This window comes from Paramisgurnus dabryanus, chromosome 18 (assembly GCF_030506205.2).
Source record: "Paramisgurnus dabryanus chromosome 18, PD_genome_1.1, whole genome shotgun sequence".
In the NCBI taxonomy this organism is placed as follows: domain Eukaryota; kingdom Metazoa; phylum Chordata; class Actinopteri; order Cypriniformes; family Cobitidae; genus Paramisgurnus; species Paramisgurnus dabryanus.
In genome coordinates, this window is record NC_133354.1 from 32,695,911 (window position 1) to 32,719,754 (window position 23,844).

A 23,844-nucleotide genomic window follows, 5' to 3' on the forward strand; every position below is an offset into this window, starting at 1 on the left:
AAAATGCCAAATAGATTGTCAAAAGTTAAGAAAGTAGGCCAATTTGTTTTTCGTAAATTTCAATTAAAAATGTAATACTTCATATTTCGTTAAATCATACAGTGAATGTGTGAAAAAGTTAAACTGAGATGACAGAATATCTGTGGCGTCGTCTGCCTCTAGATGCAGTTTTAAAGATTAAAATTACTTTAATATAACTGATCAACACAAATAACGCCAAAATATAACTGGTTGCATAACCAGCATTAAAACCTCATAAAAAAGACCTTTATAGGTTTTTTCTTTGTGCATCTGCAGCGTCCGCTCCGTGGATGCAGCCAATATAACGCTGCGGTTGCTTTTGTGAACTGACTGCACACTTGACTTTCACCTAGACATTTAGATATGCAAGTTTTTCATCAACAGTATCTGCGTGAAACATTTTAAACATTGATGATCATCTGCCGACTCGACTGTTTCATCACATCATACACTGAGAGTCTGCTTTATTAACGGCTTTACCTTTGCTCTGCCGGAGCTAAACGTTTCAGCCTTTTTACTTTTTTACTCGCATATATTTCTAGATATTTTCAACAAAGGAAGACACAGGATATAATGCAAGTTATTATAAATAGCATTTAAGCTTGTTCTGAAATTATGACTAATCTGTGTGACTAAAAATGACCTCTCCAGCTTAATTTAGCCAGAATAATGATACATTAGTTTTCATATTTTATATATATACACGTTAATTTATCTACTAATGTATTATTAAAAATGCCCTAAATTATTATGCATTGCCTTCTGTTTTGCATTCGTTTTGTACATTTACAGGTGCACAAATACTGGCTAATTTTAATTTCTTAAAGACACTGCTGTGTTCTGTATTGACCGATGTAGGGCTGCACGATTCAAGCTAAAATGTGAATCACGATTTTTTCCATGGGAATTGAGATCCCGATTCTCTTTTTTTACAAAAACATTTATTATGCACTTAACTAAAAAAAAAACGTGCTACAGGACTTTAAGTTATAATAACGTGTCTTAAAAGTCTCTTTCTTATTTTAGACCCCTTAAAATTTAGAGTAATTTAAAATTTGTTAACGTTAGCTGTTAAATTGCACCTGTGCTTTTTGTACTATCAAACTGGCCAACCTTAAAACTTTAAAAACACTAACGTTAAACCTTTAAAAGACTAAACGATCAACATTTTGAGGCATCAGAGAGAAACGCAGACATGTAACAATGTTCCCCTCATGCTAAAAACGCTGTCTAATGGAGAATTTGTGGCGGTGACACAGAGGCCGTTTCTCAATCTGAAGGCTGCAGCCTCTATGGAGGTCGCATTTCTAAACTGCGCATCATAATTTCAGAATATTAACAATTAACGTTATAAAGATGACTAATATTTTTAGTTAATAATAAATTGTTGAAGTATGTTTATGACTTGCGAATGTAATGCTCCGTTAACTCAAATGAACCAGGCTTGATGACGTATACAGCCTGCATATGCGACCTACGGAGGTTCCAGCCTTCCGATTTAGGTAGGTCCTGAGGTAAATAATTTCCTTGCCTTCTTTCGGAACCATTGTTGTTGCATCTTCAGTTTCTCCGTCGCCACCAGGATTTTCCACAATGACGCTCGTTAATCCTCTCTTTTTGGTGAAAATAGCCGCTCCAAATCCACCAAGTAAACGACTGTGTTTAGGTCTGCCGCCTTGTTATACGTCACGCGAGTGACAGCGGAACGCCGCAAATGAGATGAGAGAGAGGAAAGAAACGATCGGGTCTGATTGGTGAATGAATAGGGTTTGGTTTTACCCTGTATGAGTGTGTGTTAGCAAGTTTGACTGATATTCTTGGATTGTAATCTAAATACGTGAACACGTAAACGCAGAATCTGAATACAGGGAAATACTGTATATGCAAGTGAATCGCCGTCATTTAAAATGAAGATCGCATACATGTATGAATCGAGATCGTGATTCTTTTTCGATTAATCGTGCAGCCCTAGACCGATGCTCTGTTAATTTGCGCTTAACAAGCCTTAAAGATGTTCTTCAATTTATTTTTGTTTTCTCAAAAATATATATAGCTGAGGTATAGCTTGTGTTAATCTTTTTTTTTCATAAGGGGAAATACATGTAGCCTACTCTTCTACATTAGTTGACCTCATTGTTCTGGATTTAAAAAAAAAATATTTTATTTTAGTAAATGAAGGCGGTAAACCGCATACCGCGCTGGTGAGCCATGCAAAATCACCGCAAGGGAAATTCCTTCAACGCGACAGCCCTAATTTCACCCGTACTAACATTAATCTTTATTGAAACTGCATCATATTTGTAGTCGAAATGTAACATACAATTAGAATTTGGTGCCTATTTGACAGAGAAAAGGGGTGTTTGTAGTCTCACTCCCTCAACAAAGATATTGGACTTCCTTCTTTCAATGATGCAAAATTATGATTTTACATCACTGAAAGAAGGAAGTGCAACACTGAAATCTGTATTTCTCCTGTCTCAGCGGCAACTGAGGAAATGATGCATGACCATTTAAAACCATGACTGAGGTTCTACCTATACAAAGCTTTATGCAAATGGGTGAAGTGTCCCTTTAAGACTTTTTAAGACCCAGTGGGAACACGGTGTGAATATTTCACTTCAAACCTTTTCAAAAACAATTTCCATATACAATTTTTATAGTATTAAAATACAACCTAAAATATTTAGCTGGGAATTTTTCTGACCATTTAATTTTGCATCCACAAATTCAGTGATTCAAATATCAACATTTCACATACAGGAACTGCAGAAAAAGCAGTAGAATACCAAGCATAATATCCATCTGCTGTTAGTTGACCTCACCAGCAGCTGGTGCAAGCTCTTGTTGAAGAAGAGCAGAGTTATGATGTTCTGCATCACTGTATATAGGTGGAAAAAGCTGATTAAAGGGGACATTTCACAACACCTTTTTTAAGATGTCAAACAAATCTTTGGTGTCCCTAGAGTACATATGTGAAGTTTTAGCTCAAAATATCATATAGATCAGTGATTCCCAACCCGGGGTACGCGTACCCCAGGGGGTACGTTGAGAGTTTCCAGGGGGTACGCGAAAAGATTTACATTTTGCTTTGATCTCATTTACTTTTAATAAAAATGTCTTTCGTTTGTCCAGTCATTTACCTACATAAAAAAACTTTTGCATTGTTTACATCCCGTATGATGTCTTTTGTATTTATAGAGAATGTCTTAACACATTTTGTTTCTCTTTATATTTGAACAGAATAATTTAACTTATTTGCACACTTTAATTTTCAGTAACTTAAATTGAGATTTTAGTAAATTTAGGGCATTTACTAAAAAGGACGTGATAGCTCAATTCCAAATAAGCGCCGGAGTGGATAATTTGCGTGTGATTTAGTACAAAGGCGCAAATAAAATACACAGGCACAATAATGACATATGCACATTTCTATAATGACCATTGCAATCTATTAGAGCAGCGCAAATTAGTACAGGGTCACAAATAAGAGAACTCGGCAGGACATCGCAATGAAATGCGGACTGCGGAGTGTGACATTCCAGCTAAGTGAAAGTAAAAACCGGAGGACGAAAGATGAACGGTAAAAGAAGTTTTGAAATACCTGATTTGACTTCTCCTCGTGACTTATCCTCCTCTTTTCTCCAGCAAATTAAACATAGCTTGGCAAACTATAAATATTTTTTTAAAGTATGTTCCTCTGGCAAAATTTAATACTCTCCTCGCATTAATGTTGCTTCATAAGGAAAACTTCCACAAATGCAAATGCAATAAGGTCGCAAAAATAACACCTTTTCAGAGCTAAATATCTACTGCGTGTCTTTAGTAAGTTCAGTCGTTATTTAACGCCAAAATGATGGTTTGCGCAAGCTGTTAGTAAATCTGGCCCTTAAAGGGGTCATATGATGACATTTTTTTATTTTTAAAATAAGTCTTTGGCGTTCCCAGAGTCCATATGTGAAGTTTTATCTCAAAACACCCTACAGATAATTAATTATAGCATGTCAAAATTGCCATTTTGTAGGGCTGAGTAAAATGTGCCGTTTTTGGGTGTGTCTTTTAAAATGCAAATGAGCTGATAAAATGCAAACACTGATCGCAATGATAGTGGTTTGTTGAAATAAACATGCTTTATCAGTCAGTGCTTTTTACTTTAATGAATAAATATTACTAATTATTTGTCTTTAAAACACAACTTGGGTTTAGTTTCGATGAAGGGGTACTTGAGCCTTACTGATAGGGCTGTGGGGGTACTTAGGGCAAAAAAGGTTGGGAACCACTGATATAGATCACTTATTATAGCAAGTTAAAATTGTCACTTTGTAGTGTTTCCTTTAACATGCAAATGAGTCGATCTCATTTGTTTTTCTAAAGGCAGTGACGTGGTTGGATAGTGCAGATTATGGGGCTGTATTATCTCCTCCTGACATCATTAAGGGAGCCAAATTTCAATTACCTATTTTTTCACGTGCTTGTGGAGAATGGTTTACCAAAACTAAGTTACTGGGTTGCTCTTATTCACATTTTCTAGGTTGATAAAAGCACTAGGGACCCAATTATAGTACTTAAACATGGGAAAAGTCAGATTTTCATGGTATGTCCCCTTTAAGACAAAACAGTGATACACAAGTGACTAGCGATTTCTCTTTACCCCTGTGTTACCCCTGTAAGATGCTTTATCCACTACAAATTCAAAAATATAAATTCAGAAAAATGTGTCACCATTGGCTTTAATATTTTTAGTAAAACAACTGTCCATGAATCGGACGCAACCAAACCACCATGCGTTACCAGAAGCTAGTTATTTTAGTTTTTTAACGTTTTAAGTATGGATATTTCTACACCAACACTGCACAGATTACCCTCAGAAGGCCTTTGTTATCATTGTGGAGCCGTTTGGATTTATTTTGTGTATTATATATGACAGACATACATACATACATAATAATTTGTAATTTATTTATTGTAAATCTTATTAATTTTAGCATTTTAATTTAAATCAAATTTGAAACTATTAGCATGAGTTAATGCAACATCAATTACTAACATAAATTACTATAATGAAATAAACAAGAATTAATAATTGCTTATATACAATATAATGTTAATTTTTTTGTTCATAATGCATTTGCTAATGTGGACAAATACAACCTTTTTAAAGTGTAACAGAAATTTGTATTTTTATTATTATTTAGTAGTACACAAACAAATAATTCAGGGTCTGTTCTGTTCACAGTCATAGCTCTAATACAGTATATGAATATGAACCATGAACGAGCAACTTGAATCAAACTTGTGTACAATTCAACGTACAAATCTTATTAAAAGGTAGAAAAGTGATTTAGTTAAAAGCAGTGAGAGATTTTCTCTCAATGCTATTTGATTAACACGAGTGACAGACAGGAGCAAAATTAGGCAACTTCCCCTTTAAAGGCCAGCTCGCACTGGTCAGACAACTACCAACTCCAACAGACACAAACAGATACCAACAGACACCAACATTCTAAAGTCCCATTTACTTTGATCCAACAACTTCCAACAGGGGTTTCACACTGGTCAGACAGACTCCAACAGACGCGTCTGAACACTACGAATTGGCCTTAAGACCGAAGTCCGGATCTAATATACTGTTACACATGCGTTTTCTCTTTAAGCTGTTTACTTTCTCTTAAGCCCTAAATTGTCGTGTTTATGAGGACACTTGAAAGAGACGGGAATTTTTACGCATGTGTGTATTTAAGGCTAATACAGTAGCAAAAATACTCACAAGCTTAATAAGAAGCGGATACGCGGCTTGCACGCTCCTCTCAAACAGAAACAGGTATATAGCACATATAGCAATGTTGTTTGTGTTTCAATGGCTTAAAATCACCTAATTTAAAACTGCCTTGCATATACAAATGTTACGCTGTTATGCCCACGCGCACAGCAACGTGAAGTGGGCGCGTAACCTCGAATGAGAAAATACTACGAGTTAAGTGTGTGTGCTCAATCTGCAGACTGCTTAAACTTCGGCAGCAAATGAGGTGACTATAAATTGTAAAACATAACCCGCCAAACTGGCTAGTCATTTGACATCGCTACCACAGTAGCTGGACATGATTTTCATAGTTTCATTTACTGCTACCCTGTCGCAGACCCGCCTCACCCCTCATTTTCAAAAACTCATCAGATCTAGACGAATCACAAGAATGACCTATTTTGGATCAAAAACTGCAAATTTCGCCGAAAGGTGACAAGTTTTCACCCCTGATTCATAAGGTCTATGTCTGGTCATCTAGGATTTTGTTATAAAGATAAGGATATGGTGATTTTGGTTGTTTTGCATTATGATACAAGTGTATATTAACATGATTTTTTGTTATTTCCCTTGTGACATTGCCACACAAGACTCATGTTTTAACCGCTCAATATATATATAGATATAGTTTGTGATTTTATGCATATTTAAGTTTTAATAAATTTTACATGTAGTCTTAGCCATTTTATCTCTTACTTTTAATTTGTGTGCATGTCTTTTATTTTGTATGGTCTACCTGTCATGTGAGTGATCACATGACAAGAAAAAAGAAGTGACATTGTAAAAGGAGGCAGCATAAGCACATTGGTAGCTTGTACTAAAGCTCATCCAAACAACTGTTGAGTTTCTTTTATTGGATTTACTTTTCCAGACTTTGGATTTATCACTTTTCTTAGATTATATATACACATGGTGAACACTTTGCTTTAAGTTCAATGTGATTGTAAATAAACTTATGTTATTGATTTCTTTTGTCTGTCTCATCCTTTTAACATTGTTTTAATCTCACACAGTAAGATCTAGCCCCATAGAAGGTCTGGCGTACGATGATAGATAGCGTGAAGATTGTAAAAACTGATTATTTCCCACTATTAATAACATTATCTTAAAGAAGTGAAACTACTGTAGCATGTAAATAATGCACATAAGTTAAATAACCTGAGCAAGAGCGCTCAACAATTATATCGAATCAACAGGCACGTGCAACCTAGCTAGCAGGTTGCTCAAACAACAAAATCACCATCTAACTAATAAAATAACAGGCTTAAATATACCCAAAACATAAATCCACTTACAGTTCTCACGGACACACGTTTTAGCAACTGGCTAACCTCCAGACATTAACGGACCATGTCTTTCTCTCATTTCTGCCGTGTAGTGAGCGTGCTCGCGGTGTGAAGCGCATCCGCGCTATTCTCCGGGATGTTTTATCAACTGGCTAGTTATCCCCCAGACAGTGACGGACCACGTCTTTCTCTAATTTTGGCCGTGTGGCGCACATGCCCGCTCGCGGTGTGAAGCGCGTCCGCGCTATTCTCTGAGATGCACTTGATGGCCTTTTGTGCAGCAAATTTTTTATTTTTTTTGGACGACCTAGTTAAGGTGGTAGGGTTTCCCAGCTAAGGCAGGCCCTGCTGTCACATACATACAGCACTTCAGACCCGTTTAATATCACATACCAACCACAAGACAGTGTGGATGATAGTTTGTTAATGGTCGTTAATGATTTATTGCATCCTACAGGGACTCGTGCGCAATTAATTAATGTTACTTTTATCATGTAGCCCGTCCAGTGGATTCTCTGCAGTGTCTGTGGATTTAATCAGTTACTTTGAGGCAAAACCTGTTAATAATCACTAAACTCACCCAGACGAGTCTTGAATTCAATTTTCTGCTCAGGATCTTCGTCTTTCCTGTCAAACACAATCAACATTACTGACTGTGCAAACTGGGCTAAAAAATCAAATAAGGATATTCTAAACATACTTGACTTCTTTCTGCACTTTTTCAATTATATCTTCTTCTTCTCTCTCCTTACTAGTGATTTCAGCTCTGACCTGAAAATGAAACAAATGTAAATAAATAAAGGCTAGAAAAAAAGCATAGAGCTGGAAAAAAACGTGTTCATAATCATGGGAAATCGCCTCCGATATTGTATGCCATTTTGCTTCTCTGTGAAATATGGCTTTGTGTAGTAAATGCCGGTCAATCTGAGAGCAGGTGATGACGATCTACTAATCGAACCAGCTTTACTGATGAGACATGCAGGTGCTGTATATAACATACTTTCCGGACTATAAGCCACACCGTAATTGTAACAGTATAAACCGCATCATTCAAAAATGCGTCATTAAGTTGAAATACTGTAACATATATAATCACAGTGGACTACTAATCGCATTTATTTAGAAAATTATTTCACAAAATCCAAGCCGAAGAACAGACATTTAATCTGGAAAGGCAAGTTATTCAACTAAACAATAGCAGACAGAACAGCAGGCTGAATACAAGTAATTGAAAGTAATATTATCAGTTATATAAACGATAAACCATAGCATACAGAACTTACCTGGAAGGTTGAATAGACTAAATTAACCGACTAGAAATATAGCGTGAAGTTTGCAGACTCGTCATTCCACATTACTGAAACCATTGAATTACATAAATACAGAAGCAGCATATGGCGGACTCTCGCGGCTGTAGACGGTTATGTTGTCTCTTGACTCATATCATACTGACTTACAAGGCACACCTGACTAAAAGACGCAGCACCAGCCAAGTTATGAAAAAAACGCAGCTTATAGACCGAAAAATATGGTAGTACAGAGACCATGCTGTCATACCTTCTGCAGCAGGGCAAAATCCAAACCCTTCACCAAGTGAGTGTGCTCCATATCACCACCCAAGAACTTAGACTCCTGGATCAACTGGCGTCTCTTTTCTGCAGCTGATTTGTCCCTAAACAAAAAGACAGCCATGGATCGTTACATTTTATTTGGGCAAATTTCATGCAAATATCAACCTTATTATAAAAAGTAAAGTTTTTCTACAAAATGTTTAACCATACGGATATATAAAATGTAAATATTTGGTGGTTTAAATATCCATGAAAGATCTCTATGGAAGTTTTCAAAGCACTTTTTTATGTTCCATAGTAATTATGGTATGAAGAGCCGAAAAAAGTATGTTGTCTTCTTAAAACTTGCATGTTTCCCTCATTTAATACAGAAAACAAGAGCATATAGACTGATATTTTTCTGATGTCTATCATCAGGGGTATATTAAATATAAACAGTTGGTAGAATATATTGGTTATAAATGCATTCTCAGAGAAATTATATTACAAGTTTTGACTGCAAATGTCACATTCATAACTGGGAAGTGCCCATTTATTTTCTAAATCATTGTGTTCTGTAAACCCTTTTCAATGTTGGGTAAAACTTATTTATGGGCGATTCATATTTCACTTCTAAAACCACACATAAACGTGACTGCACTGCTTTCCAAAGCTCTTTTGATGTTGCTCTCTTTTTGAGAGCACTTGACGCACATCTACATTCAAAATATCTTATATGTGTGCGCAAAAGATGCGAATTTTGAACCAGGGCTCTAGACTAACTTTTTGCACTGGTTGCACTGGTGCGCCTAACATTTTTTCTTAGGTGCACCAGCACAAAAGTTAGGTGCACCCTAATTTTTGACCGCATCAGATTTATAGTTCACCCAAAAATGAAAATTCTGTCATAATTTACTCACTCTCATGTTGTTACAAACCTGTATAAATGTCTTTGTTCTGGTGAACATGAATGAAAATATTTTGAGGAATATTTTTGTAACCAAACCATTCATGAGCCCCATTCACTTCCATAGTATTTTTTTTCATAGAAACGAATGGGGCTCATGCTTGGTTCGGTTATTAACATTCCTCAAAATATCTTGCTTCGTGTTACAAAGAAATTTATACAGGTTTGTAACAAAATAAGGGAGAGTTAATGAAGACAGAATTGTCATTTTTGGGTGAACTGTCCCTTTAACACCACAAGTTTAGCGCCCATGGTGGTTTAATACAGAATATAAACATGTAGGCTATTTTATAATGTTCCTTATACGAGTCATGCACAGTCCTGTTTGATAACCCGCATCCGTGCGATTAAAATAACACTTGACCCGTTATCCGACATCAGCATCAATTTATTTCATACCCGCCCGTTTGACATAAAGACTGCGACCGACCGCACAGCAAATTGTGAAGTAAGTAGAAACCTTTAAAGATCTTCATGCAGAACATTGACAGAAATAAGCGCAGGACCATGACTGGACAAATATATTAACATTTAATGTGAAACTTTGTGAGGGTCGGCAGATTGACAGCTGAGCGGTCAGTAGTGTTTGAACACTCATAAGCGCTGCGCTTATATTTATACCTTTTAAATTGATGATATGATTGCAGTGATTCCAAAAAGATGTCCAAAAAAACTCAAGTAGAATGTTAAATGTTTAAAGTTTAATGTATTTTTCTCGCTGCCCTGCGTAAACCCATGGCATGGCACCTCACGGCACGCGACATTGCTGTTCGGGGTTACGTTCAAATAATTTTCTTCAAAAGAATTATGCTCTGGCTCTACCTAATTCCGTCTTCGGGTTCGGACCTGATGTGACGGGAGGTTGATGTCAGAGCATTGGTTATGATCTTCGGACGGATCAGGCAACTTAACATTCTTAACGAAAAAGTTGTCAATCGTTCTTTTCCTCTTCTCTTATCATCCGGGGCTACATCCACTCTAACCCAATTCACACAGACCTCTGGTCCCAGAAAATACCCGTAAAATTGCCAGACAAGCGTCTGTGTGAACAAAAACTCGTTCCGTTAATCTTCTGGGATCGTTGCCGGAAAGAGGACCTAGTAAGATACACGGGTAACCCTCTGTGTGAACAAGAAGCCGCAAGAATGCAGTAATGGGCGTGTCGAAGTGAGGACGCGCGAGTCATCATCACAACACAAGTTATGGTTCAGCTCCTTACAACGAGAGATAACATGCATGCATATAAACATTCACCACGAGAAATGTTCCAAACTAGATTGAAGCAGTTATCAGGAAATAATATATGAGACGCATAAACAATGACGCACGTGCCGTAGTGAGGACGTGAGTGTCATGGCAACATGAAGTTGGTTCAACTCTTTAAAATGAGGGATTTACAACATTCACTACGAGAAATGTCAGCAAACTGGACTGAAGCAGATATCAGGTAAGTTAGCTCGTTACTTACTGCGTTGAAACGGAGATCATTCAGCAGCATAAAAGAATATCGCGTCACGTGCTCATTTGAGCTATAATAAACGAAAATACCCGCATGTCATCCCAACAATATCGTTCAGCTCCTCAAAATGCGGGTTTTAAATGCATATAAACAATAACGATGAGAAATGTCTGAAAACTGTATTAAAGCAGAAATCAGGGAGCTTGTCAAATATCCACTCAGAAGCTGAGATCATTCACCAGCATAGAACTGTGCGTTCACGCGCTCCTTTGTAGTCTTATCATAAACAAAAATGCACGCGAGTTGTTTCTGGAGAGAGAAATAATATATAATATGCAAACTTCAGACGCTGCGTAGAAGAGAGGGCGGGACTTTTAATAGGTCGCGTGTCTTTCCGGGACCGTCACATGCCGGGTAAACTTGGCAGTGTGAATGAAAAAAAAAATCGAACTATTCCGGAAAAATCCAGGATGCATTTTACGTGTATTTTACGGAATTTCTGTGTGAAAAGGGCTTCTGTTTATCTGACGGACTCACCTCTCTCTATCTCTCTCTATCTCTGACTGGAGCGCACACGCATTTTTAAACATACACACACGTAGATCTGGACCTTGGCTTTTTCCCTCTAACTCCTGGTTGCACCAGTGCGACCTGATTTTTTTTAAGTCGCACCATTGAGAAATTAGGTCGCACTCTAGAGCCTTGTGAATGGTCCCTTAGACTATAGAACTAAAAAATACATCAAAATCATACATTCATATGTAATGACTGAAATTGGGTCTGCACAATTAATCGAAAAACTTATCAGGATTACAATTACGGGTGAGACAATTACATAATTACCAAAAATCTAAATTTTCAGCCATCCATTTGTGCTCATTTCTGTGTGTTTCGACAGCATGTTTGGGCACCAAATAGTTTTAAATTAACAAGTTGACATGTCCTTTAGCCATTTGTTTTGGATTTTTTACTAAAAAACACATAACTTCCACAATTATTTACATTATATTATTTAGTTTTGGATGTTTAAATAAACCATGCAGCTGCTTCACAGAAAGTTATAAAACATTTCAAAACTTCAATATAAAATCTATTAATCGCCAATAATATTGTCGCAATTTCAAGGTGAATAAAGACAAAAATTATAATTGTCGATTATTGTACAGCCCTAACTGAAACTGGGAACAATAAACAGACACAATGCCAGGAAAACTCACGCTTCTGCAGTTGGACCCACAGCTCTGTAATTTGCTGTGGTGCTGATGAGCTCGGTCTCCTCATAGTCTTTATTAACACCATCACGTCTCTCTCGAGCACGGTCACGATACTTCTCCGCCAGCTCTCGCTCTCTCTCCATCTCCTGTTGCCGCAGTTTAGCATAGTAACTTGACACAGAATGAGAGGCAGTAAGCACAAAGGAAAACTTTCTATTATGTCTCTATTCTTTTTATTAGCATTTCATTTATCATCACACAAAGTTACAAAAATCTTGCACCATCAGTACCACAGCACGCGTTTCATTGATTTGAAATGCGAGCAATGGTATTAGTATTGTCAATAGTATTGTAGATAGTTTACAAAGTAGATGCGGTGTGGTGTCATTTGACTGTCGAATTAACACTATACAGCATTAAAAGGTTATGTTTTCCCTGATCCCATTTTTTAAACTTTAGTTAGTGTGTAATGTTGCTGTTAGAGCATAAATAATACCTACAAAATCATAAAGCTCGAAAGTTCACTGCCAGTCGATATATTTTCTTTAACAGAATTCCCCTTTTAAAGCCTACAGCGAATGGACGGTTTGGACTACAATCCTCTACTTCCCAGTTGAATGACGTCAAAGCAAGAGTGTTTGGCTAAACTCCGCCCACAGGAATACGTCAGTCGCCAGCTAAGCTCAAACGACTCTGGCTAAGCTTAGCTGCGGTCGAATCACAACACACTAAATAAGCTACACAATCAGAACTTATGTATTTCTGAAGGAGCGACTTCATTGAACACATAAATGAAGAAGGAAGACATCAGCCTGTTTTGAGGACAATGAAAATAGCGGTATCGAGATAAGTAAATTGTGTGAAAAATAATGTGTTTTTTTACATGTGAAACATGAACACATGTTATATTGTGCACTATAAACACAATCAAAGCTTCCAAAACAAAGAAAGAATGGGACCTTTAACAAATCTGAACAGGTTTAAACAGCCGTCCACGTTCAGAAATTAGATGTGAACACAGATCGTACTAAATTTACATTCTGATAGAAAGACAAATGTGCCTATATGATTTACCTGTTTTTTATGATGCAAAGGTAATATTGTTCTTTTTGTGTTGCTACTGCTCCTTCCTAAGTGGGCGGCAGTTAAGTCTTTCATACATTTTGTTTTTTGTCCGCAGGCTAAAACTTCACTGCATGCGGAACCGTCAAAAGCATACACGGTCGTGCGCAAATGATAATTTTTAAGAAAAACTCGTGGTCTAACATCTTTTCTTGTAATGGATTTTGCCAACAAACCAGTATTTCTAAATGGCCTAGATTAAGCAGATTTGAAAATCATTATTGACAAAAGTGGCGTTTAGCAGCTTTTTAGCAGGACCCAACAGCAGCCATTTTGCAAACAGTCAACAGTTTCATAATGCTTTGCCTAAACATTATGGCATAGAAAACAAGCAGCCAGCTTAGATCATTAGATCAATAGGCGGAGAGTAAGCAGTCTTTTGTTGCTGTTTAAACACATTCACATTCAAAATGTGTTTTCAACTGCCGTAGTCAACATCCAGAGGTAAGTCTGAAGTCAAGTCTACTTGTATAGTGAATATCACATTATTCTTAAGCAGTTTTACAGAATTTCATATTGAAAAACACCTGTGGTTTACTTTGCTAGGGTTACTTTGTGAACCTGAGGAGGCACTAAACTTCTAAAACCAGTAAAAATGTATCTGACACCAGTAGCTTAAAAAATGGCTTAGAATGTAATGTCAGTCCTGAAAAACTATAACTAAATTTAAGTGCAAATGACACTTGCTTTGAATTTTAAAAAGCAATGCGAGTGATTCGTCTAATGTTAAGATGATTCGGCACACCACACCAAAGTTATTAAAAAGATTCAGAAGACACCAAGCACAGTCACTCTACTTACCTCTTCTTTTTCCGTCTGCGAGCTGCTGGATCCTCGTCCTCATTATATTCTCGTGGCATCCTTGAAAATTTACATTGAAAATTAAAACAGACCATCCATGTTTCCATGCAAACAAAGTATATGATATCATGGGGAAAAATATGAATATTAGAAAATATACTCATGGTGTCGTGATTTAGAGGGTGGAGCTGAAGACGGGGTGGCTCTGGGGGTCATCAGAAGCTTCCTGAAGTCATCATTGGTCAGCTTGGATCTAAGTGGTACAAAAAGACTATAATGTTATCACTCCTTTAAAGTGCCCTTTTGTCTCTTGGCTTAGTTAATGAAAACAAAATTAATCTGGGAGAGATCTATCTTAGGGATGAGTAACAGCAAACATTTTACCAAAATGCTGTTATTAAAGATTGTAGTAAAAAAATAAAATGCGATAGAGAGGAACAAAAGGAGCAAGAAAAAAAACCTTTCATGAGTTTTATGAACAGCAGCAAAGAACAACAAAAGACAAGTCAGAATGCATTCTGTATACCCGCGTGTATCTCTCTATTAGTGTTCGCTTATTATTTAACACAAAAACCTTTTCACTTTTTAACACTGACCCTGACTCTATGGGGTGGTTTCCCGGACAGGGATTAGACTAATCCTAGACTAAAATAAATGTAAGAGCTGTCCAAACTGAAAACAACTTGCAATGACATATCTTAAATTACATCAGTGCCCTTTGCTTTGCCTTAAAATTCATACAAGTAATGTTTTTAGTAAGGCATGTTTGTTAAAACTAGTTATATTTCCCAATTAAACTAAAGCCTAGTCCTGTTTTAAGATAATCCCTGTCCGGGAAACCACCCCTATGTGTACAGAATGGATGTAGAGAATAACCTAAACACAGTTAAGGTAACAGAAGGTCTTACCCAATTTAATCTTTAAAAACATTGAATGTATACGTATTATACATCTGAGACAATTAGTTTCCTTTGTTTTAATGGTAAACATTATTCAAAGTAAAGCGGCACTGGTTGTTAATTTTTTATGAACACTTCAAAATCGAAAATTAATATTAAAGGACTCACTGTAGTGCTGACCGATGATCGTCTACCTCATGGCCGTCTGGGGCCAGAGGATTTGAGTACACATCAGCTAGAATAGACACAAAGCGGCAAACACATTAGTAATCCCGGCTGAAAACAACAGCATACCAGCAAGACCAGCATATGTTGCGTTGTGTTTTGGTGCTGGTTTGCAGGTGATCAGACCAGCATAATTCCCATGCTGGTTTGATACCGTTTTTTTCAGCAGGGATATACAATACAGATTATAATACAAAGATTATTTCACATTAAAATGTAATATTAAATCGTTAGAGCATTAAAAACGGCACGGGTCAAAAACAATGCCATGATTTCCGTTCGTAAGAAAACATGCACGCTTCTCTAATCTTGATATTTCATTAACATGCACTTATCATCATCTTTATATACTAACGTTAACTTATCTGTAAATCTTTCCAAAAATATCGCTTCTAAAGAACATGCAGACGCGACTGAGCGACTGTAACGTTAGCGTTCTGTATCTAACGTTAACGTTATCTGCAAGCGTTTCAGTTCAGTAAGTTAGTTTAGCAAAATTAGAAGCAATGTTTTAATTACATCTAACGTTACACGAAAAATATCCTTGTTGGTATTTCTTGTGTCAGTCTGTATAACAAACATTAATGAAGACGTAATTCTAACATGGTATGCGTAAGTTTATACTGCATCAAAACAACATTGAGTACAATGAAAGGTTGTTTCAATCACAAACAGCATAAATGCTTAATAAACCAAGTTTAACACTTACATTCACGTTCAGGCATGGCGAGATTAAAACAATTCCTCGTAAACAAAACCTGAGCCTACGCAGAAAGAGCTTTTTCCGGATGACGTCACTTCTTCTTCTTCTGATGTTTTATGGCGGTTGGCAAAGCTGCAGTCAGGTTTATTCCGCCACCTACTGAAATGGGGTGTGGTGCAGTGGTTCTCAAATTGGGTGCAGCGAGATTGTGCCAGGGGCCCCTAGTTTTATGGCATTTTATAAAATGCATTGATTTATCATAAATTCGGTGTAACTAAAACGCAGGCTAATAACCAACAGCACTACACTGTATAATTTAATATTTTGTTTAATTCAAGTTCTAAGTTTGAGATTTGGGAGGGCCGCATGCCAAATTTTTTGAGAACAAGTTTGTTGTGTTAAAGAAACACTTCACCTGTAAATTCTTTATGTCATTCAACACAACAATTGATCTCTTTTACCCACTGAAGGGTCAGTAAAGTTGTGTAGACTGATACGGCTATGTGATTAGATGTTCTTTTTGCTATTTTGCTTTGGTATGAGCCTAGTTTTTACAAGGATCACTAGAGTGAGCATCAAATCTATTTAACATTTATTTTACACACTTTCAGAAAACATATAAGTTTTATAATTAAGAAGTATTCTGGTAAGTGTCAAAGTAATGTCCATATGGCAAAAATATAAAGCTACAATTCAACATGTTTAGTTAACATTTTGTTTATAGCTATAAGTAGAGAACATAAATGGGTTTTATGAACGTGCTGACAGGGCCCCGTCACAAAGTTGCTTAGTCTAGGATCAGCTCTGATTATATTTATAATGTTCTGTTTTCTTTGTGTGTGTGTAAAACTGCTTTGAAACAAGGCAACAAATGTTGTAAATATGAGACCAATTTGCTTTCTTTTTTACAAAACAGTTTTATTAAACATTTATTTTTATTAACAAAAGAGTGATAGTCACTGACCATCTTTAGGATACAAAAAATAATTAAAGCCAGTGGTAAAGCCAATGCAAAAAAAGCCTTTTTGCTAGAGGTCATATTGAGAAAGGTAAAGACTATTGAGTCTCTAACTCTCTATACTTTGGAGTAATGAGACAGAGATTAATCTTTGTGGCTCTGAGGTGTTTCAAACTTTATGGTGTGGCAAGGGTGAGGTGTACAATGAAAAATGCATGGTACAAACAGTAAAGCATGGTGGTTGCAGTTCTCTTCTGTGGGCTTGCATGAGTGCTGCAGGACGACACCATGAATACACAGATGTACTGTGAAACACTTAAAGAGAAGATGCTACCACCACTCTGTCCCATTGGTCACTGGGCAGTCTTTTAACATGATTGTGACCAAAACACACATCTAAGGTCACTAATTCATTTTAGAAGAAGCACAGGGTAAAAGTGATTCAGACCTCAATCCAGGTTGAGGTATGGGGAGTTCTGAAAAGGCAAGCAGAACATCATGGAGAAAAATCTTAATTTTCAAAGGGGGTTTATGCTAAAATATGAGATCCATGATCGGTCTTCCTGTGAAATCTTGTAAATGAAATACCACAAGATTTGTTCAGTTTTTCAAGTGTGAATTGTGGTTTTATGTATGAGATCCATGTTTCAAATATAAAATTATGTATATAGAAATCTGAAATCTTGAAAAAAAAACTTAACGTACAATATGTAAGATTTTTGCATAAAGATATTCAGAAACTTCTAGCACAGTGTTTTTTGTTTACATGTGTACCTACATTATCCCAAATGTTTTAAACAATATTGGAATCCAGAGAATTCACAGTCTGAAAAGCGTTCCACCCCTGTTCATATGGTCACGTGTCAATAGTGTCACGTACACAATATCCTCAGTGCGTGAATTAACTGCAGATGAAATCAGATGTGTTCGACTTCAAGCGGTGCTCCACAGACCAATTAGTGTATGATCGTCATACAACAATGCTGTATGTCGAAGCAGTATTGTATCTTGTGAGTTAGTAGTTAGGTTTTAAAATTGCAGTTATAAAACCTTTTTAATTTCATCATCTATAAACAAGATTTGCCAAAAACGATGTGGTTCCCTCAAAGGGACTTTACACTTATTAATTAACTTCACCATTATGAAGCTGCTTTGTTAACAAATATACGAAGCACTGTATTAATAAACAAACACATTGGCATTAACAATTCAAGTTCTTTGAGAGTATACATTTATTTTTAATATAGGAAAACAAATAGCATTTATATCATTTTACATTTCCTTAAAGATGTTGGCTCAGGGCTTTGTGTTTATTAGTGTCTCCAAAGTTTTGCCCACTTGGTCGACGTTCATGTTGTCCAATGAAACACTGTGTTCTTTACCAAAGCCTGTGAAAAATAAAGAAAGGCAGGATTATCATTATGCACCACACCATTGATATGACTGGACTTTGCATAAAATTCTAAACTAAGCATTAGAAAGGGAAGCCTCCAGCGGCGATGTTGGTATGCAGATTGACAATCAAAATCTTTGACTGTTTATGTCAGTAGTTGGAAATAGGTGGCTGCAGATCTTTAATAATATCTGGCCCACTGCCAGGTATTTTATAGCAACTGTTCGGTCATGACGACAACATTTACATACAAAAGTGGTGTTTGACTTCACGCAGCGCTGCAAGAACCAACAGGTGGATGACAGAGTAGCACGAGACCGATTTAAAATCAGAGGACTCCGAATTGATTTGGCAAATGATTCTCGCAGTACTTTGATGTCCTCTGCCTGTTGGTTCTTGCTGTCACCGCATAAAGTCGAACACACCTAACCACTTCGTCTTTAGCCATTTTGCCTTCAAAATAGTAGTATAATAAAGTTTTTGCAGCAATGTTTTATTTTGAGATGAATTGATAGCTTTTAATTTGAAAAGTTCTGAATATGCTTGTTTGAGATGCCCCTCGCATAAAATTTAGAGGTTTGCAGGCAGCTGCAGTGAGGAGAGGAGTGAAAAACAGCTTGTAAGTCAGACACTACACAAAACTCACAGTCCAGTCAACCACAAATGTCAGCAGAGGCAGAGATCGAGTTTGGGTATTTTTTTGCAAATAAAATACAAATAAATGCATTTAAAGGGATACATTAAAGGGATAGTTCACACAAAATTTTTAATTCTGTCATCATTTACTCACTCATGTTGTAACAACCACATATAAATTTCTTTCTTCTGATGAACATGAAGGAAGATATTTTGAAGAATGTTTGTAACCAAACTATTTTTACTTCCATAAAAAGAATACCATGGAAGTAAAAGGGGTACTATTCAGGGCTCAATATAAAGGACTGCCCGGTTGCCCGGGGCAAGCGTGAGAGATGTTCGGGCCAGTAAAAAGTATTGTCACTTGCCCGATCGGGCCAGTGCCTCAGTCACTAAAATATATTTTCATTAATGTATATTATTTAACATCTTGGAAGAATAATTAACTTGGGTAAAACACGACGAAAGAAACAAAGCAATATTTTGCAGAGTTTGTTGTCAGTTTACAGGTAAAGCAGAAAAGTTGGGAATCTTTTTTCTGTGGAACATGTGTGTTGTATATGTATACAATTATACTTGACTTTTATTATTATTATTATTATTTAAATAATTATTTAAAAATATGTTACAATTTTTATTGGGGCCAGTGAAAATTTTTGCAGGGCAAGTGAAAACCTGAACCACTGAACCGACCGGGCCAGTATAACAAATTCTTTTCGTTGAGCCCTGCTATTTCATCCTTCATATGTCCTTTCGTGTTTTCAGATAATTAAACAGACAGAAAGGCCATTCCGGTTTTTGCCAAAAAAAACTTGAATACTTGAAGGTGTACGGTGGGCGGAGCTGAAGAGTTACGAGTCTGCGCAGCCTGTGGATACTACACTAACAGCTGTGACATCGATGGATATCAAACTTAAAAACTTTTTTTAAATAACTATGGCTGTCAGTCACATACAGCTTTACACATATGATCCAGAATCAGATATTGAGTCAGTAATTGATCAACAGGAACAACAGCAGCAACGATTACAGCAGGACGTCTCTATCTGGTAAGTAATCCTTGTTTGTTTATCCGCTATTTTAATTAAGAAATGCTACATAAATCTTGATGTGTTTTTTCTGTATTTGCCCGTTTAAAACATGTAAATGTCGTAAGTGCAGTACAACGCCAACTTAGGCGGAAAATGTTTGCTGTTGTTTGTGTTTTTTACATTACATGCATGTATGGGCCGATTGCAAACAATACACGTGAGATTTTGATTTACTTACGCCTGTGGTTGCGACTCCTAAACAGTGTCTTTTAAAGTTCATCAGTCAAACTGAGGCTTGTTTGTAAAGCAATCATCTCCGAAATGCAGCCAGGGAACAAACATAAACCCATTTGGAATTACGTTGCTGTCCGAGAAAAAAAAACTGCATCCACTGTTGTCTTAAGACAGGGAAAGCTAAATAAGGTTTTCTTCTCCTTACATTTAAAACACACTTTTTTATCAAGATGGTTCGACAAAAGCAAACTTGTTGCATGCTGTGCAGTGATACCGGTGACTTCTACTTGACGGAGCAATTCTAATGCGCATTCTCGCTCTCACTTGACGTGCTGGGCTGGTTAGCTTTTCTGGGGGTAAAGGCCCATAAAAGGATTATGGGGTCAATCAGTCGCTACGGATACCTCAGTTCGAAAAAAACTTTGCGAAACTTTTGCTTTTTTTGACACTTTGCTTATGTTTAGCATGAGGGTTACAACCCTTAACCGTGTTAATAAGTCAGAATGCATGAAACAGCATTAACCTCCAACCCCCTTTAAATATAAAGTCATTTGAATATAAGGGAAATTTCACAAACCAACTTTCCTTGACTATGTTGTGGCACACCAACAAGTGGCAAAATTCTTTTGGCCTGATACCAAACTTAATTGCCGACCCCTGGTTAATGTTTTCAGGGAGAATAGTACAGCTCACTTTTTGGGGCTTTTCCACTGGGAACAGTACGCAGTACCCCATACTTTTTTAGAACCACTTTGGTCCAAGTGAGCCGTATCATTACTTGACGTGTAAACACTGTAGATCACTGATTGATCAGAGAGAACTGTCACTACCAGCATCATTGCTAAACACAAAATTATATTGGCCTCGTGCACTTTCAAGCAAACCAGTGATGTTGTAGTGCAGAGGTTCTCAACTCTGGCCCTCGAGATCCACTTTCCTGCAGAGTTTAGCTCCTGCCCTGATCAAACACAGCAAGGTAATCAAGTTCTTCAGGAACACCAGAAAATTGCAAGCAGGTGAGTTTGATCAGGGTTAGAGCTAAACTCTGCAGGAAAGTGGATCTCGAGGGCCAGAGTTGAGAACCTGTGTTGTAGTGCTTTTTGTACAAGTTCCCAGACTCCCTTTTAGCGTTGAAAAACATCCACATGTTGAGAATCAAGAAATCCATTCCAATATTTTCTTGCAGTTTATTTAAGGCAGCACATCTAACTAGGTGAATGGATGAATGATGAAATAATGGGTTTTAATGTGGAGCCGCACGCAAAGTCACAAATATGGTTCTGAGACTCCACATTCGAAAATGATCAAAAGTATAAGCTTCATGGCTTAAATGAGCATTATGCAAAGTGCATGACCAGAATTTGGAGGGTTACTTTTAAAATGTATTGTGTTACATCTACAAATTACTTTATATAAAAAGCATTCAGTAAGTTAATCCCAGCACCAAAATATAAAAGTAATGTAATTTGATTACGTTGGGATTCCTTTAAGGTCATGTATGAAAAATAATTATCGTTTCTACAAACATTTAAAATGTCTATACAAAGTCTACACAATCTATGTATTTATTTTAAAATGCTGACTGAAGACGTAATTTGGCCTGGGATGTTGGCAGTGGTAGTTCCCAATAGATCTTTTTTCAATTCCTCTGCAAGAAGAGATTGAGAAGGGACATTGTTAGTAGACTAAGTGTTAATTTGTACAGTTTCCGGAGCCACTGTAAAACGTACACCTGTAATCATACCAACCACAACATTTTAGCTAACATGACTCTCCCCACGGGAAGCACTGTCTCGACTAGTTGCAATTCAATTTGTGTCTGTAGAGATTTTAGTGTGCAGAATCAGTATATCGGCCAGGTATTATTAGTGTGTCCCATCCCTAGTTTAAATGAAAATTGTATTCCTACCATATCGTGCCCACAGCTTGGGCTGAACTCCAGAGCACTCTCGAATCAGGATAGGGAAATTAGGATTTGCCTTCTTTAATGGCACATAATGCTGCTCAATAAAATCCCTAAAATAACAAGATAAATAAAGAATAACAAATAGTTACACACAAAAAACCCAATTCCAATTACAGTCCTTAATACAAATCTAGAAGTATACAACAAACCACACAAAACATTTTAAATGTATCACGCATTTTGGATTATCAAAACAATTATTGCGAACATGCCAGTGATGGCCCAAACTGCATTCCGCTCATCAGGCTTTAAGTAGGTATGATGACAAAATTTTCAAAAACCCCAAAACTCTAAATTTATCACATGACTAGACAGAGCAGACATTCCCATTTGCAAAGAAACAAGGATTGTAAAAATCTATTGAGTATTGAGAAAGATATGATATTTTTAATATTAGAAATCAGGGGAAAAAGTTATATATGGATGTCTATGGAATGTGTGTGACCGAAATGCTGCTTATTCACAAGTTTTTGCTTGTAACTTTCTCATTTTATCAGATATTTGCATGAAATTTTAACAGAAGGTAGAATTTTGTTAGTACTTTCAAAATAAATTATAAACATTTACTGTTTTAGTTGGAATGGGCATCAAACTTTAGTTGGAATGTGCATCGGAACCATGGTTTTTAGAACGATACCTGCAGTGGACGTTCTGACAGAACGTTCACTGTAGTCTATTAATACAGTGGTTTTCAAACTGGGGGCCGGGGCCCCCAGGGGGGCCGCGAGATGGTGCCAGGGGGCCCCAGTTTTATGACATTTTATGAAATACATTAATTTATCATGAATTCTGTGTAATTAAACCTAAAAAAATAAGGCTACTAACCAAAAGCACTACTTTTGTATAATTTAAGGTTGTTTTTATTAAAAATGTTGAGTTTTAGAACAGTTTTTTGTCACAAATTTTCTTTGGGGGGCCGCGAAGGAATGCACCGTACACAAGGGGGGCCACACGCTGAAAAAGTTTGGGAACCACTGTATTAATAGATACGCGACTACGAAATTTCCGCGGTTTATTTAAATACCTTCTCCACCATAGACTCAGAGTAAAATGTTTCAGGACCAAGATAAAAGATATTTATTTGGGTCCATCTACCTTTCATTAGAGACCAGAGCTTAGTGGAAGCACACCGCCCGGTTGAAACTGACACAAATGTTTAAACAGTTGCTGTGAATTAAAAACACCTCCGAGTTCAAAGTTAAAAATATCAAACGCTTCCGGTGGTCGGACCTGACCTATTAATTGTCGTATTTAGTAAAAACATACTACAACCTTGCGGCGAGAAGTGGATATTGCGACGAGACCGAATGAAACATAAATAAGTTATGCACTTATTTGCTTAGAGGACGATTATTATCAAACCGTATTATCAATCAACATTGATTATCAAAGGAAATCAAACCGTTAAAATCTCGCGTATGCACCTTGCTCCCTGACTAGCAGCTGATGTCTGGCATATATGCAGGCGTATCTCACGCAGATTCTTCGACAAACTTGAACCGATTCCTCGGACCACCGCTGCCGCCATGACTGTCACCTTGTCTTCGTCTTCTTCTTCCTCTTTTCCAGTTTATTGGCAACC

At 36.9% G+C, this 23,844-nt stretch overlaps 2 protein-coding genes across 2 annotated transcripts in view; both read right to left on the reverse strand.

The window, feature by feature from the left end:
- ik (IK cytokine) overlaps positions 1 to 16,176 on the reverse strand; it is a 30,795-nt gene extending 14,619 nt beyond the window's left edge. Inside the window, exons 1-8 of the mRNA XM_065287679.1 lie at positions 16,051 to 16,176; positions 15,285 to 15,351; positions 14,378 to 14,470; positions 14,218 to 14,277; positions 12,298 to 12,465; positions 8,662 to 8,776; positions 7,805 to 7,875; positions 7,685 to 7,731 (exon numbers count right to left, since the gene is read on the reverse strand). Of these exons, the coding sequence (XP_065143751.1) occupies positions 7,685 to 7,731; positions 7,805 to 7,875; positions 8,662 to 8,776; positions 12,298 to 12,465; positions 14,218 to 14,277; positions 14,378 to 14,470; positions 15,285 to 15,351; positions 16,051 to 16,066 (637 nt within the window). The 5' untranslated portion in view covers positions 16,067 to 16,176. The remainder of the gene's footprint in view (positions 1 to 7,684; positions 7,732 to 7,804; positions 7,876 to 8,661; positions 8,777 to 12,297; positions 12,466 to 14,217; positions 14,278 to 14,377; positions 14,471 to 15,284; positions 15,352 to 16,050) is intronic.
- A 2,034-nt stretch (positions 16,177 to 18,210) lies between these two features.
- On the reverse strand, positions 18,211 to 23,844 carry ndufa2 (NADH:ubiquinone oxidoreductase subunit A2). The gene is made up of 3 exons (XM_065287681.2): positions 23,687 to 23,844; positions 22,206 to 22,312; positions 18,211 to 18,390 (listed from the first exon to the last, which is right to left on the reverse strand). The coding sequence occupies exons 1-3, from the start codon at positions 23,788 to 23,790 to the stop codon at positions 18,299 to 18,301; spliced, it is 303 nt and encodes a 100-aa protein (XP_065143753.1). The 5' UTR covers positions 23,791 to 23,844; the 3' UTR covers positions 18,211 to 18,298.